This window comes from Sminthopsis crassicaudata, chromosome 4, assembly GCF_048593235.1.
Source record: "Sminthopsis crassicaudata isolate SCR6 chromosome 4, ASM4859323v1, whole genome shotgun sequence".
Lineage (NCBI taxonomy): Eukaryota > Metazoa > Chordata > Mammalia > Dasyuromorphia > Dasyuridae > Sminthopsis > Sminthopsis crassicaudata.
In genome coordinates, this window is record NC_133620.1 from 224,435,530 (window position 1) to 224,451,550 (window position 16,021).

The window sequence follows — 16,021 nt, forward strand, 5'->3', positions numbered from 1 at the left end:
AAGGTTCGGGGCTGATCTCTACTAGTCTGTCTAGTGGGCTCAGTTGCAGGCCGGCTAATAAATGATGCTTTAAATTGAACAATCTGGTCAGAGCTGTCTGTCTCGTGTCAGTCCATTTCAATAGAAAGCACTTATTAAATGATTGATTGATGTTAAGGCAAGTCAAAATGTTGAGGTTCAAAAGGAGACCTCAAAAGGTTGGAGTCGCAGACCAGTGTTGGAGTGTCTCAAAAGAATTTGCAGGCTTGAACCCATCTCCAAGTTGAGGGGCGACACCAATTGAAGCAAGCTAAGTTCCAAAAGGATTTAGCAAAGAATCAGAAGCAAGACGACAAATTTATAGAAAAAGACAGGGAGATCTGGTTCTTCATGTCACTGACATGCTAATTTTGTGACCCAGATGTAGAGCTGAGGAGTAATCTGGTACCTCGCCATTTATCTCAGAAAGGCTTTTATCATTGACCAACAGATTGTTATATGGCAGTCAGGAAATTTTCTAGGACTATTGTATTCACCTTCCCCCACCAGTCTGGTTGGTAGACATTTACCAGCACACCCCTGTACTGTGATATAAACATAGCTTGAGATTAGCAGAAGCTCAGTAGAAGACTCAGAGAATGAAATCAGGAGCAAATAGGAGGCCTGGTGACTGTAGGCTAATAATAATAATAACTGATATTAATATAGTTCTTTTAAGATTTGCAAAGTACTTTTGCATACATTATCTCATTTGAGCCTCACAACATACTTTCTGTTAAGAATTATGCTTTTTTTTTTCAATTTATAGACTCATAGTGTTAAAAGCTTTAAAATTTCAAGGAGCCTCAGAATTTATCTAGTCTAGTCCTCTCAGCTTTATGCATAAAGATATTAGGGTTCAGAGAATTCAAGTCATATGCCAAGGTGAGACAGCCATAAATAGGAAAGCTGGGATTTGAGTTTTTCATGGATTTCAGTTTTAAGATTGAGCTAGAAAAGTTTCCTTCAAAGTCCATGTACTTCCTATTCTTCATTAAATATCTCCCCCCTCTCTTTTAAGTAAATTGGTCTTATTGATTCTTTGGGTTCATCAAATCAAGCAGCTTATTATTCACTCCCTAAAGCATTCCATACTTCTGTGTGGGAGGGGGGATGGTTGCTTGTATTTCCAAATTCCATACTGGAAGAATGAATGATTCTGCCCTAGTGGGCTCTGCCTCTGTCTTCTTTCTGTCTCTGTCTTTCTTTGTCCCTCTGTCACACACACACACACACACACACACACACACACACACACACACACACACACTCCTTAAGTAGTCTTTCCTGTTCAGTTAATACTTTTAACAATTCTCAATTATTCTGTCTTCTGGTAGTGAGCCCTATATCTGTATTTCTCCCTCCCTCCCTCCCTCTCTCCCCTTCTCCCTTCCTTCCTCCTTCCCTTCCTTCTTCCCTCCCTTCTTTCCTTCCTCCCTCCCTCCCTTTCTTTTTCCCTTCCTCCCTCCTTCCCTTCCTTCTTCCCTTCCTTTTTCCCTCCCTTCCTCCCTCTCTCCCTTTCTCTTTCTCCCTCCCTTCTTCCCCTTTCTCCCTTCTTCCTTCCCTCCCTTCTTCCCTCTCTCCCTTCTTCCCTCCCTCCCTCTTTCTCTTTCTCCCTTCCTCCCTCCCTCTCTCTTCCTCCCTTCCTCCCTCCCTCTCTCTCTTCCTCTCTTCCTCCTTCCCTCTCTTCCTTTTTCCCTTCCTTCTTCCCTTCCTTTTCCCCTCCCTTCCTCCCTCTCTCCCTTTCTCTTTCTCCCTCCCTCCCTCCCTTCTTCCCTCTCTCCCTTCTTCCCTCCCTCCCTCTTTCTCTTTCTCCCTTCCTCCCTCCCTCTCTCTCTTTCTTCCTTCCTCCCTCCCTCTGTCTCTTCCTTCCTCCCTCCCTCCCTCTCTCTCTTCCTCTCCTCCTCCTTCCCTCTCTTCCTTTTTCCCTTCCTCTTTCCTTCCCTTCCTTCCTCCTTCCCTTCCTCCCTCCCTCTCTCCCTTCTTCCCTCCCTCCCTCTTTCTCTTCCTCCCTTCCTCCCTCCATCCTTCCCTCACTGTCTTCCTCCCTCCCTCCCTTCCTCTGTTATACCACCTTTCCTTTCTCTCTGTTAAGACCCCTACAAGCTCATCTGTTGCATGGCTCTAGAAAGGTGGCAGAGACAATATTTTATTCAACCCTGCATCAAGTAGGAGTGACTTGTACATAAGAGGTAAATTGTATAAAAAAATTCTTGAAGAGGCAGCACAAGGTGTTCCAGAGAGAATATTGGACTAGGAGTCAACAAGATCAGACTTTGACACTTTGTGTGTCTTTGAAATTGTGTGTATATGGCTTTGGACAAATTCCTTCTCTTCACATATGGATCTGTAAAAAGAAGGAGCTGGTCTGATGAGTTGTCCTCATAAGCTCCCTTCCTGTTCAAAATCTATGACTTGAATTGGCAGGAGAGAAGAGGAGACTATTCTTCAACACTCTACCAGTGGGATGGGAAAAACTACTTTCTTTTTTTCTTTTTTTGGGGGGGAAAAACTACTTTCAAGGAAGAATCATTTCCACCCAATGGGGAAAAATGGGATGATGAACAGGAGACAGATTGAAGAATTCTTTGTCTAAATTTATCCTGTTGGATTTCCTATTGTCTAGTAAATAAAATATAAATGCCTCAGTCTAGCATTTAAAACTCCAGTTTTATTTCACACTTTTGTGTTACTGTTGTTTGATAGTTTCAGTCATGTCCAACTCTTCATGATTCTCCTTGGGGTTTTCTTGGCAAAGATACTAAAGTGATTTGTCATTTCTTTTTCCAGCTCATTTTACAGCAGAGAAAACTGAGGCAACAAGATTAAGTGATTTGTTTAGAGTCACAAACCTGGTAAGTATCTGAAGTCAGCTTTGAACTCATGAAGATGAGTCTTCCTGATTCCAAACCCCAGTGCTCTATCCATTACACCTCTTAGTGGTCCTATCACAAGTGGTCCTGCTCAGTACTAATTATTTGCCTCTCCTATTAGACTCCATTTAGACTCCAAGCCCCTTATTATTTTTTCCCATTGTAGGATCCTGAATTTGGAGTTAGAAGGAATCTTAGAAGTTATCTAGTTCAATCTCTTTATTTTACAGTGTGAAACTAGGGCAGCTAATTAAAAGCTCAGTTATTCTGCTTGTCTAGCACAGAGTTGTACACAAAAATGCATATAAAATAAATTGCTTCTTCTGAACTACAGAAAGTGGAAAATGTGTTGACTTGGAATCAGAAGAAACTCCTTCTTCTGATGTCCACTACTTGAGTGATCTTGAGCAAGTCACCTTAGTTCTCAGATTCATCATTGGTAAAAGGTCTTTGAGGTTTCTTTCATTTCTAAGCTTTAATTTGATCCTTTGAGTTTTCCATCGTGACTTCATTTTATAATATTAATGCTAGATGGAATACAAGGACCAAACATCCTCATAGGCTGACTGTGGCATATTCAGTTTTGTTGGATATAGTTCTGTTTTAGGCAGGAGGATGGAGGATAAGATTCCATGCAAAAAGCCATATTATAACAGATTTCTATTCTCTGTCTAGGGAGAAAATCCCAACCCTTTTGCTAATGTTATTTATTTATGTATTTATTTATTTATTCATTCATTTATCTATCTATCTATCATCCATCCATTTATTTATTCATTTATTTATTTGTCTATTTATTTATTTATTTATTCATTTATCTATCTATCCATCTATCTACTTATCTATCTATTTATTCATTTATCTATCTATCTATCTATTTATTCATTTATCTATCTATCTATCTATTTATTCATTTATCTATCTATCTATCTATCTATCTATCTATCTATCTATCTATTCTGAGGCTGGGGTTAAGTGACTTGCCCAGGGTCACACAGCTAGGCAGTATTAAGTGTCTGAGAGCAAATTTGAACTCGGATCCTCTGGAATTCAAGGCTGGTGCTCTATCCACTGCGCCACCTAGCTGCCCCTGCTAATGTTATTTAGAAAATCTATTTTTTTCTTGAGGTATGACCACCAGGAAACCATAAAAGTGGGTAATCACCATTGGCAATGATAAATCTCAAAAGCAGTAGGTAATGATTATTCCTTTATTTTTTTTTTAATGAGATAAAAATTCTCAGGTAGGGAAAGAACAGATCAATAGAGCAGTTTGGAGACATGCACAATGTTGACAATAGTTAGCAGCACCATTGGTCTAAATAAGCATCAACCTAGCAAGCCCCTTAGTACACATATGAAGAATATACATGAAGATGTGACCTTGACTTCAATCATTTCTCTAAAATATTTACTGTGAAGTTATGATATAATCCTACAATGTCTGTGCCAGCTACAAGCAGGAGCAGGGGATATGGACTTCCATATATGGTCTCACCCCCAGACTACTAGGGATTCATTAACTTTCCTTTCATGTGGAGATTCCTAGGGGCTCAGAACTGTGCCAGGCATTGCTCTCTAAATGCTGATAGTATTGTGTAATAGAGCATGAGAAGCTAAAGTTGCAGACCACCGCAGGGCTCAAGCACTAGTGGAGCAAGCCAATGTTCACCAGCCTTTTCTTTCTGCATTTTCACAACCAAGCTATCCTCTCCCAATTCTGGGGTCTCCCAAGCTCCAGGGTTCCTTTCTGGCCTTGTATCTCACATCTAGTCACTTTTCTTCACATATTTACACTAAGCATTCTTTTTTATGTAAACAATGACATTAACTAAGCACTCAAACTCCACTCAGTTTTGTCACAAATACATTCAGGTTCTTACTTCACTCATTCAACAACCAGCCCATAATCCATAATCAATATATCTAGGGGATGCATCTTGCTATGACAACTTGACATTCTTTTACTGGGAAATGAGAGGTAGTAAGTATGAATGGCTGCACAAATACTAAATCCTTCATATTTCTGTCTGTTTTGCTCAGTATTCTAAGTAGTGGATCCCACTACTTAGCTGAACAGCAGGTAGTTTCAAATGGCAGAATGTTCCTAACTTCTCCCCTGAGTTCTGCATTTAGGCCAGTTCTATAAAGCAATTTAGGTTGATTTGCTAATTCTCTGAATATTTACTTTGGCTTATTTCTGACTGTTCTTCGCTGTTTTATCTGAAACTGTCTGGATTTGATCTCTTATCTTTTAGACTAAGGTTTGTTAACTCATGATACATAGATTCCTGGAAAGATTTCAGGGAATCCATGAACTTGGCTGGGAAAAATTACATTTTTATTTTTACTAATGAAATTTTGGGTATCCTTTAATTACGAAGGTAGGCAGCAAATATTATTTTGAGGAGAGGTCCATAGGCTTCATTAGCTTGCCAAATGGGTTCATGACACAAAAAATATTATAAAATCCTGTAATTCAGACCATTAGCATTTCCTAGATCTCTCTTGGTTAGCCAATTTCCTGGTTGACTATCCTGTTGCCAGTCACATGAAAGCCACCTTTATGTAGGAAGATGATGTACAAGAAGGTGATATTGACCCAGAGTATATCACCTTGTTCTTAGGAGATATTGCTTCATCAATAGTATTGCACTAGCTCTTTTAGCTCCTTCTTTGAACAAGTACCCAGATTTGTGAGGAAATAAAAAACTTCTTAGTAATTAGAGCAGTGTGGCAAGGGGGAAAGAACACTGGATTTGGGATGAAGGGAGTTGGATTCTAATTTAGATTTTAATTACTATCTGTTTGATATTAGGTTAAGTCATGGAATCTTTTTGGACCTCTAATTGCTCATTTGTAAAAATGAGTGGGTTGGATTAAATTACCTCTAAGTCACTTTCCTCCCTAAATCCTATAATGCTATGGAGGATTCTTCAGAGATTAATTTCTTAATTAGGTATAGTTTTGACCATGAAAGAAAAATTAATTGGACTGCATGGGGATCAACTTTGGCATCAATAATGAGCCGAACAAGCTCTTCAACATTCATTCAGTAATAGATTAACATGTTTGGCATCAGCCCCAATTTTTACAATTCACTGGTATTCTCATTAGAGAGCTTTCTTCTAGGTATTTCATCTGGTTGGCACAGTAGCTACAGTGCTGGGCCCAGAATTCAAATCCCTCCTCAGACACTAATTGTATGATCCTGAGCATATCACTTAAGCCTCTATTTGTCTCCGTTTTCTCATCTATAAAATGGGAATAATAGTTGCACTTCCCAGGGTTGTTGTGAGAATCAAATGAAAAAAATTATTTTAAAGCTCTCAGCACACTTTCTGGCAAAAAGTAAGCAGTATAGAAATGTTAGATATTATCACCTATTATTCTTATCTGGGTGCTGATTCAGATACACTTAGCTAGAAGAACCTAGGACCAAACTTTCATACTTGTGATCACCCTTCAGAAGCTGGTCAGAAAAGTTTTCTTGGCAAAGATTCTGGAGTGATTTAACATTTCCTTTTCTAGCTCATTTGACAGTTCAGGAAACTGAGGCAGAGTTAATTGACTTGTCCAGGGTCACACAGCTAGTAAGTGTTAGAGATTTGAACTTAGGTCCTCCTGACTCTAGGGCCTGAGCACTCTCCACTGAGCCAGTCACCTAAATGCCCCCTTAATTATGGAGGTGTAATAAAGAGAACTATGGAGTTGCAGTCAGGGCACCTAGGTTATTTATATTTGCTATTTGTGTGATCTTGGTAAATCATTTAAATCTCTTTGGGGTTGTTTCTTCATCTATAAAATAGGATTTAAACTCCAAGGGTCCATCCAGCTCTAAACTGTGATCATATGATTTATACAAGGTTATCTTCTTCCCCCAGGAACACAGAGTCAGGATAAACATCCGTGATGTTGTCCCTACTCCTGGTTCTTTCCTGTCATTCTACTGGAAGTTAGCAAGATGTGAAGCCATTTGTAGACACTGAAGCAGTGACTCCAGGGCTTCCATTGTCCTGCTTAAGACAGAATACGATTTTATGGTTACTTTTTATTTCTAGGTTCTGGGCTACATTATAGTGATAATGATTTACACAGATAACGGGATAGCTCCCAAACTTCACTAAGACTTTTAGGACACTCTGTACAGACCTGTGAGTTTTTGCAAAATCTCCTGGGTCACAAAAACTGTGAGTTACATAGCAAAATCATTATCATTCCCATTTTACAGATGAGGGAACTAAGGCTCTAAAAAGACAAATGTTCCACTCACGTCTGAGGTGGGCTAGATACTGGCTTTTGGTAGCTAACTTTACTGTGCCCCTCACTTTACTATGTAATGATCTCTCTACTGATGCAAAAATAATTCCAGGAAAGAACTTTTTCCATGTTTAATTTTCTTAAAATTGCAGGATTCTAGTATAGGAAAGGATTCCAGAGGCCATCTTGTTCAAATCCCTTCTTGATCCACTATCCTAAGTGGGAGCCCAAATTTTCCTGTTTTTGTAATTTCTCTGTGTTAAAATGATTGAACCACTATTAATTCTACAGGTAACATTTCACAACAGATTATAATTATCCTTTAAATGAACGTGTAATATTGTGTTTCTGTATATTTGTGTGGGTGTATGTGCATATTTATATGTATATAAACTTGCGTGTATTTTTAGGATTTTTCTCTATGCAGAACTATAATGCTTATCTTTCAATATGATTAGAAATTTTAATGTTCTTAGGATATGATCTAGTTATGGGAATATTTGATACTGTCTCTTTCAGACTATTCAGAAAAAGTTTCAAGGGCCTTGCAGTGTCTGGCTTTTGCCACCTTTAAATATTCTCCTCCTGTCTATATCACAAATGCTCTGACTCTTTCTGAATCTCGTTTTCATATCTTAAATTACCTTTACCACACACTTCCCAGTTAGAAACTTGCAGCTAATTGTGGCTACCCTGTCAATCTCATCAAAGGTAGAAAACTAATCAGACATCCATAAGCAGGACCTTTACAACACCTGGCCTTAAACAGCTTCCTGGAGCTCCAGGTGAGAACTAAGAGTAACAATATACCAAGACATGGACAGACATTTTCACAAAGGCCTTAGAAACCCCCTTCTTTTGCTTTAGCCTGGTGACTTCTCTGGTTATATATCTGTCCTGTTCTTCCCACCACTTTACAGGTTTTAAATACTGCCTTAGTTTAGTGCTGGTTCACTTTTAGCTTTGGAGTTACTGGCTGTTTCCTAATTTGGGGTTTAAATAAGAACTTAGTATCCCTGTCCATGGTATTCTTTCCTCCCCTTCCATGCTCCTTTGGGTGTCTCTAGTTAAGTTGTTTCTTTTTCTTTTTACATTTTTTTTTGCTATTTAAAAAAAAAAATGTGCCAAATTAAAGAATCTATTGCATTCAGTATTGATTGGCTTCTCTATTTCTTCTGGGAAGTCTCCTAATTGCACCAATGGGCCCCTGGCATACATTTGCTCTGTGACCTTTAGTAAATCAGTTAAATTTTCTGAACCCCTCTTTCCTCATTCACACATTGGGGGAGTCAGTCTAGATCTCTGAGATCTGTCCTTCGCAGCTAGAAATCTTACCTCTCACCTTTAAGCCCCAGCAACAGAAACATCTCCAGAAGCAAATGTATCAAATGGAAGACATTTTTTTCCTTGTTTCTCACTTGTTTATATATTATACTCACAATAAACAACTTACACAAGATCCCCAGATCATTCTGGGTTCTTTTTGAAACTTGAGCTGGTTTATTTTTTTGTGGACCATGGGAAATAAGGATTCTTGATTCTGCAGTAGATGTGCTATGTAGTCGTGCCATGATGAGTGCTTTCAGCACAGGGATGCAAGCAGGGGGTTAACAGGACAGTGATTGCTCTCTATTCTTTATGTACAACCATACAGTTTCTGCTTGGATCTGTATGCACACAAATATACAAGGTCAAGTTTTATGCCACTTAAAGGCAAATAGACATTAGTTTAGCCATAAACAGACAAAAGAATCCACCAAAAAAAATTCCTATGAACAAAAGGAATTTTCTCATTTACTGATTACAAGAGTAACTGGGACTGCTAAAATAAATAATGCAATATTTTTCATTACTTCTGTTAATGTTTCTATTTTTGTGTCATAAATCTGACTTGAATTACACATCTTACATAACACTGGAGGTAGAAAACATCTTACTGAATGTCAGGACCACTAAAAGGGAGAGCAAAGGACCATGTTGCACACCTTTCCTTATTCCCACAATCTACCAACTATCTTTAAGAGTCCACCAGCTTAATGCCTGTTGTGCATTTTACAGGGCTGTCTAAAGACCCTTTATTTTCTACCTTTCTAGGAATGTTCCCGGCACCGGACAAGCCTTTTAAAGGCCAGTTTAAAATCCTCATTAAAACTCGTGTAAAGTAAAGGGTTGATGAGAGAGTTCACATAACCAAGCCACGTCAAAAAGTCGGCCACTTCAGAGGACACAGTATAAATACTCAAGCCTACAATGAGCTCCTTGATGAAAAATGGCAGCCAGGACAAAATGAATGCCCCCAGGATCAGTCCCAGAATGCGAGCCGCCTTCCGTTCCCTGGTGCTGGAGATCTGTTGGCGGTCTCCTGTTTGATCCAGGTCATTGTCGACGGGAGGTATCCTGACTGAGATGTTGATTTTGTCAAATTCTGTCGTCGGATCAGAAGTGGAGAAGTCAGATACACAGAAGGTCTGGGTCAGCTTGCAGCTTGCAAAAGAGTTCTGACTGTCGGTGCTCCTGTTGCTCAGATGGCGGCTGGAGCCGCGCTTCTGGTAAAGACTTTTGGCCGCGTGGTAGATCCGGTAATAGAGAATAAGGATCAAAGTCAAGGGGATGTAAAAAGCCCCCAGGGTGGAGTAAATGGTGTAGATCACGTGGTCGTGCTGGATGGTGCACTGGCTGGGTGGGGGGCTGAGAAGTCGATGGCTTCTCCAGAACAACGGGGGCATGGAAATGAAAACGGAGATGGTCCACACAGTGAGTATCATCATCCCAGCTCTCTTGGCTGTTCTTTTCCTGGCATATTCGATAGCATTGGTGATCGCCCAGTACCTATCCAAGGCAATCACACACAGGTGGAGGATTGAACAGGTGCAGCAAGTCATGTCTACGCTCAGCCAAACCTCACAGATAAAGTAACCCAAGGTCCAGGTGTCCATGACAATGTAGGTGATGCTCAAGGGCATGACGAGAATGGCAACCAGGAGGTCTGTCACAGCCAGAGAACAGATTAGGTAGTTTGCGGGCTGATGGAGCTTCTTGGTGGTGCAGATTGCAATAATTACAGCCGAGTTCAGGAGTGTAGTCATGGCAGTGATTATCACCAAAGTCATAGAAATGAGCATCTTCTCTGTTATTGATTTAGATTTAATAGCCACGCTGGCTTCTGTTGTACAGTTTGTGAAATTCATTTTTGTAATCTTTCTTCTCCTAGGAGCTACTACAGAAAATTTGGAAGTTCTCTCTTCTAGTTGATCATTCAGACTTCAACACAGCTGAGCCATAAAGAGGTCCTAAGTATTCTTCCCATGTTTTCCTTTAAATGCCATTTTCACTGGTTATGAGAATGGAATCCAAAGTTTTTCCTGAAGGCAGGTTTCCTGGGGAAAAACAAAATAGAAATTTTTTGGCTCAATTAATGATGTCAATTTGTGAATAAAAATAATTGCTTTATAATATTTTCTGTGTAATTATAACCAGCTCGTTTAAAGTAATATTCCCTTTTTCCTTTCTATGGAGAGAATTTTTTTTTTTTTCCTGAAGCAATTAGGGTTAAGTGACTTGCGCAGCTGTCACACAGCTAGGAAATGTTATGTGTCTCAGGTTAGTTTTGAACTCAGGTCCTTCTGATTTTAGGGCTGGTGCTCTGTCCACTGTGCTATCTAGCTGCCTGAAGAATTCATCTTTATTTTTACATTTTTAGCCTTAGTGGAATGAAGAACAGCTAGTTTCTTTTTCTTTTTTTAAAGTGTGCACCGTATAATTAGCACAAAGGCTATTTACAAACTTAAACCACTGGTTTGGGAAATCACAATTTCTGAGACATTATCATGCAGAGTGACTTTTTTTTTCACACCACATGCCTAAAGACTGAATGGGCTACAATATAACAGGAACTGACACGGGAGAGGTTTCCACTATAAAGGCTTGGAAAATACAGAATAGTTTCTAGGGATCACTTGTTGTTTCCATGCTAGGCAATGACTGAGCATGTTCTCCAAGAAACAGAAAAAGAAAAAGAAAAAGAGAGAAAATTTTTCTAACTCTTATGGCTCAGGCAGAAAAGCAGGCTCTTCCTCATCTCAAGGGTGATAGCATTTCTCCTGTGACCTACCTAAAGAATTTATAGCACCAAGAATCATGTGAACAAGAGATTATAAGATTATTTTACTAAAGTCTGACATTGGAATGTGTAGGTTTTTGTTTTATTTTTTATTGAAGTTTTTTATTTTCAAATCATATGCAAGGATGATTTTCAACATTGACCCTTGAAAAATCTTGTGTTCCAATTCCTCCCCCTTCCCCCATTCTCTCCCCTGGGTTTTAGTTTTAATTTATTTATTTTAACTTATTTATTTAACTTATTTGTCATGTAACAAAAAAAAAAAAAGAATCTATCCATGTGGAGTAAGGGCCCTTCACACATGGTAGATATATTATTGCTTCACATATCACTGCATCCTGCTAATTATATATATTTCAGTGTGGAGATAAGGTGGGGAGACAGGCTCTGCACTGAACTGAATCAGGCTTGTCCCAAAACATCTAGGTTTAAGTCCTAATTTTTAGAATAGCTTTTTATTTTTTAAAATACATGCAAAGATAGTTTTCAACATTCACCTATGCAAAACTTTGTGTTCCATATTATTCTCCTCCCTCCCCACCTCTTCTCTTCTAGATAGCAAGTAATTTAATATAGGTTAAACATATGCAATTCTTTTAAACATATTTCCACATTTATCATACTCCACAAGGAAAAATCAGAAAAAAAGAAAAAAAATGAGAGAAAAAAACAAGCAAGCAAACAATAACAAAAAAGGTGAAAATACTATGTTGTGATTCACATTCAGTCCCCATAGTCCTCTCTCTGCATTAAGCCTTATTTCTGACATATAAATGTGTATACACACACACACACACACACACAGATACACACACACATTTTTATTTTTATTAGGCAATTGGAGTTAAATGACTTGTCCAAGGTCCCATAGCTAGGAAGTGTTAAGTGTCTGAGATCAAATTTGAACTCAGGTCCTCCTGACTTCAGGGCTGGTACTCTATTCACTGAACCATCTAGTTGCCCTGTGACTCACATTTCTTATGCTATACTGCACAACTTCTCAGTAATCTAGATTCTAGACAACTCTTAAAGATTAGAAGTTACAAAGAAAGTACCTATTTGCGTTGGTAAAGGAAAGTTTCCTCCTAAATGAATATTGATTCTTTCAAGTAAAATTCTTAGATCATTACCAAATAAGACATTAAGGCTTTAGAGTTTATAGTTTTACTTGAATCAACAATTTAGCACATTAAATTTGATTAATTTAATTCCATTAGCATTTGCTAAGCACCTATTATGTTCTAAGAACTAATGATGAGATCTCCTGCCCTCAAGCAGGTTATGCTCCAATACAGGGAATAAGATACTCATAACTTTTATCTAAATTGCACAAGAAATATGAAAAGGAATAGATCATTTCCAGGTATGAGGAATATTGGAGGCCTTTTGGCATAGGTGACACTGGATTATAACTTTAAGAAAGGATAGGATTTCTTTATTTTTATTCAATTAAAAAAACTAGTGAAAATTTGCTTTTTCTTCCTAATATTTTCCATTAACCACTGAAAAAGAAAAGGGAATAAACTCCTTTTTAACAAATAGTCAAATAAATCAAATTCTTACATTGGCTATATTCAAAAAATATTCATCTTATTCATCTCAATATATGTTCTCTGAATACATCATCTCTTAGTCAGGGAAATGAGTAGAATCTTTCATTATGAGTTCTTTGGAGGCATGATTGCCAAGATTAGAAGGGAAGTAGAAAACTGGAAACAAAATTTATAGCCAGTGTTTCTGATAAAGGTTTCATTTAAAAAATATAGAGAGAATTGCCTTAAATTTATAAGAATGTAAGCCATTTCCCAATTGAAAAATGGTTAAAGATATGAATAGACAATTTTCAGATGAAGAAATTAAAACCATTTCTAGTCATATGAAAAATGTTCTAAATCACTATTGATTAAAGAAATGAAAATTAATACACTCTGAGGTACTACTTCATGCCTTTCAAATTGGCTAAGATGACAGGAAAAGATAATGATATATGTTGGAGGGGGTGTGGGAACTAGACAATATATTAATTGTTAGTAGAATTGTGAAATAATCCAACCATTCTGGAGATCAATTTGGAACTATGCCCAAAGGGCACTATTGGATCTATATCCTAAAGAGTTCATAAAGAGAAAAGGACCACTACACACAAATATGATTTTAACAGTTCTTTATGTAGTGGCAAGGAACTGGAAATTAATTGATTGGATGCCCATCTGTTGGAGATATAATGTAATTTTAATATTGTTAGAAACAATGAGAGGCTGATTTCAAAAAGTCTGGAAAGACCTAGATGAATTGATGGTGAAAAGTGAGCAGAACCAAGAGAACACTGTACACAATAACCATATGATTATGTGATTATCAACTTTGATGGACTTGGCTCTTTTTAACAATGAGATGATCAAGGCAATTCCAATAGACATGATGGAAAGTATCATCCACATTCAAAGAGAGAACCATGGAGACTAAATGTGAATTAAAGCATAGTTTTTCACTTTCTTTGTTGTTATTGTTTATTTGCTTGTTTTTTCCCTTTGTTGCATTTTTTTCACTTTTGATCTGAATTTTCTTGCACAGCATGGAAAATATGGAAATATTTAGAAGACTTGCACATGTTTAACTTATATTGGATTGTTTGCTGTCTTGGGGAGGTTAAAGGGGGGAAGAGGGAGAAAAATTTGGAACACAAGGTTTTGCAGAGGTGAATATTTAAAACTATCTTTATATGTATTTAGAAAATATAAAAAGATTAATCCAATTTGGTACCAACCAATCCATTCATTATAGCTATTATATCATAAAAGTGTATTTTAATCTCAGTATAGCTGTAATTGGCTATGTTTATCAAGCATTTTTAACTTTTAAAATAGCATCCTTAACTGATGCACTCTTGGAAATGATGGCAATCTGGGAATCTTATCATTCTACAAGATCTCATCACTTGTACAACCTCCTTTCCTTGGAGCTCCTCTTTCCTTCTTACTGGATTGAGTAGACAGTGGACAATGGAGAACTCTTTCTATCTTTCATTTAAGGAAGGCACCCATAGCTACATTCCTCTGAACTTCATCATTATGTTCTCACACCAGGTAACCTCATCTTATCCATTCCAGCTTCATTTTATGTGCTGTTTTCCCCCATTAAATTGTGAATTCTTTGAAGGCACATACTGATTTTTACTTTTCTTTGTATTTCCTGTGTTTAGCACAGTTTCTGGCATAAGTGTTTATTGACTGGAATAATATATAAAAACACAAATAATACTTTGTGTTGGACAGTATCACTTTGTCCTTTAAATGTAAGTTCCTTGTGAACAAAGATTACAGGATGAAATCTTTGTGATCAGAGGAGCCCAGATGAACTTAATGTTCTCTTTTTTTTCCTGCAAAAGTATTCAATAATTGTTGCTGATTGGCTGATCAATACAGTCATGGTTTCAGCCTTGCTTCATGAAAGTGCTGGTAATATAAATATCCATTTCTCAGTGAACTTTTTTTTTGAAAGGGTAGCTTTTTATAGGTTTAGAAGTGCTTTTTCTTTTTTTCACATTTAATGAATTGCCTGAGAACAATTTATCATAAACCTCAAAATAAAGAATGTGCTTTTCTTTTTTTTTTTTCTTTCTCCCCAAAGAAAGGGACAATAGGCTATGTAAAATGTCAAGAATAATTAGATTCATTGTATAATTCTCCTATGATACTAATATACCTTTGGAACTGAATATTTGCTATAAAGGTTCAAATGTGGTTTAAAGACTTCATATTAAAAATAATATGTATTTTACCCAAAAGAATAGTCCCTAGCTATTTTTTATCATGGAATGTTTTAAATGTGTAGTGAGAAGGTACCTTAGAGATTATTTGGTCTCTTTTCTTCATTTTTTAGATATGTTAACCAAGGCTACAGAACTGGAATGACTTCGTACATGGTCACATAGAAAAAAATCAAAGTTGTTGTATAATAAAAATATTAAAATATGCTTTCAAGTGTAAAGGAGACCCAGCTGAAGCGATCTTTCTTTTAGTGCCTTTTGTATTTACTTTTGTTGGTACAAACTCTTTTTAATTTAATGTTATCAAAATTATCCATTTTGCTTTTCATGATGTTCTCTAGTTCTTTAGCCATACATTCCTCCTTTCTCCATAGATCTAAGAAGAAGACTATTGCTTGTTCTAAATTGTTTATAGTATCACACTTTTGTCTAAATCATGAACCTATTTCAACTTTATCTTTGTATAAGGTATGAGATGTTGGCAAATGGGATTAATCTTAAACGATTTCATAGCAGATTTAGCACCTGGCCTGACATACTTAAGGGTTGGTGGAAATTAAATAATAAATATATTAACTATATTAAGTATCTACTGTGTACACACTACTACGGTAGGCACTGAAGGAACATTATAATCTTTCATTATGAGTCCTTTGGAGTCATGATCGTCATTACCTTGATCTGAGTTCTTATATTTTTCAAAGTTGATTGCCTTTATAATACTTTTGTTATTGTTTAAATTATTCTGATTTGCTCACTTCACTCTGCATCACTTGATACAAGTCTTCCCAGGTTTCTCTAGAATTGTCCCTTTTATCATTTTTTATAACACAATAGTATTCCATCACATGCATATACCATAATTTATTCAGACTTCCCCAAATAATCAGCATTCCATTGGTTTCCATTTCTTTGCCACCACAAAAATAACTTCTATAAATATTTGTGTTCCTATGAGTCCTTTTCTTTTTTCTTTGATTT

General features: G+C 37.2%; 1 protein-coding gene and 1 long non-coding RNA gene across 3 annotated transcripts in view; one reads left to right on the forward strand and one right to left on the reverse strand.

Annotated features, from left to right (window-relative positions):
• The window catches only part of LOC141566178 (uncharacterized), a 34,515-nt gene extending 25,138 nt beyond the window's left edge, over positions 1-9,377 (forward strand). The window contains exons 2-3 of the long non-coding RNA XR_012489246.1: positions 2,809-2,873; positions 9,246-9,377. This is a non-coding gene — a long non-coding RNA (uncharacterized LOC141566178). The remainder of the gene's footprint in view (positions 1-2,808; positions 2,874-9,245) is intronic.
• HTR1E (5-hydroxytryptamine receptor 1E) overlaps positions 4,104-16,021 on the reverse strand; it is an 87,912-nt gene continuing 75,994 nt past the window's right edge. For both annotated transcript variants that reach the window (XM_074310346.1, XM_074310345.1), the window contains exon 3: positions 4,104-10,528. In XM_074310346.1, coding sequence (XP_074166447.1) covers positions 9,242-10,339 — 1,098 coding nt within the window. In that variant the 5' untranslated portion in view covers positions 10,340-10,528 and the 3' untranslated portion in view covers positions 4,104-9,241. The remainder of the gene's footprint in view (positions 10,529-16,021) is intronic.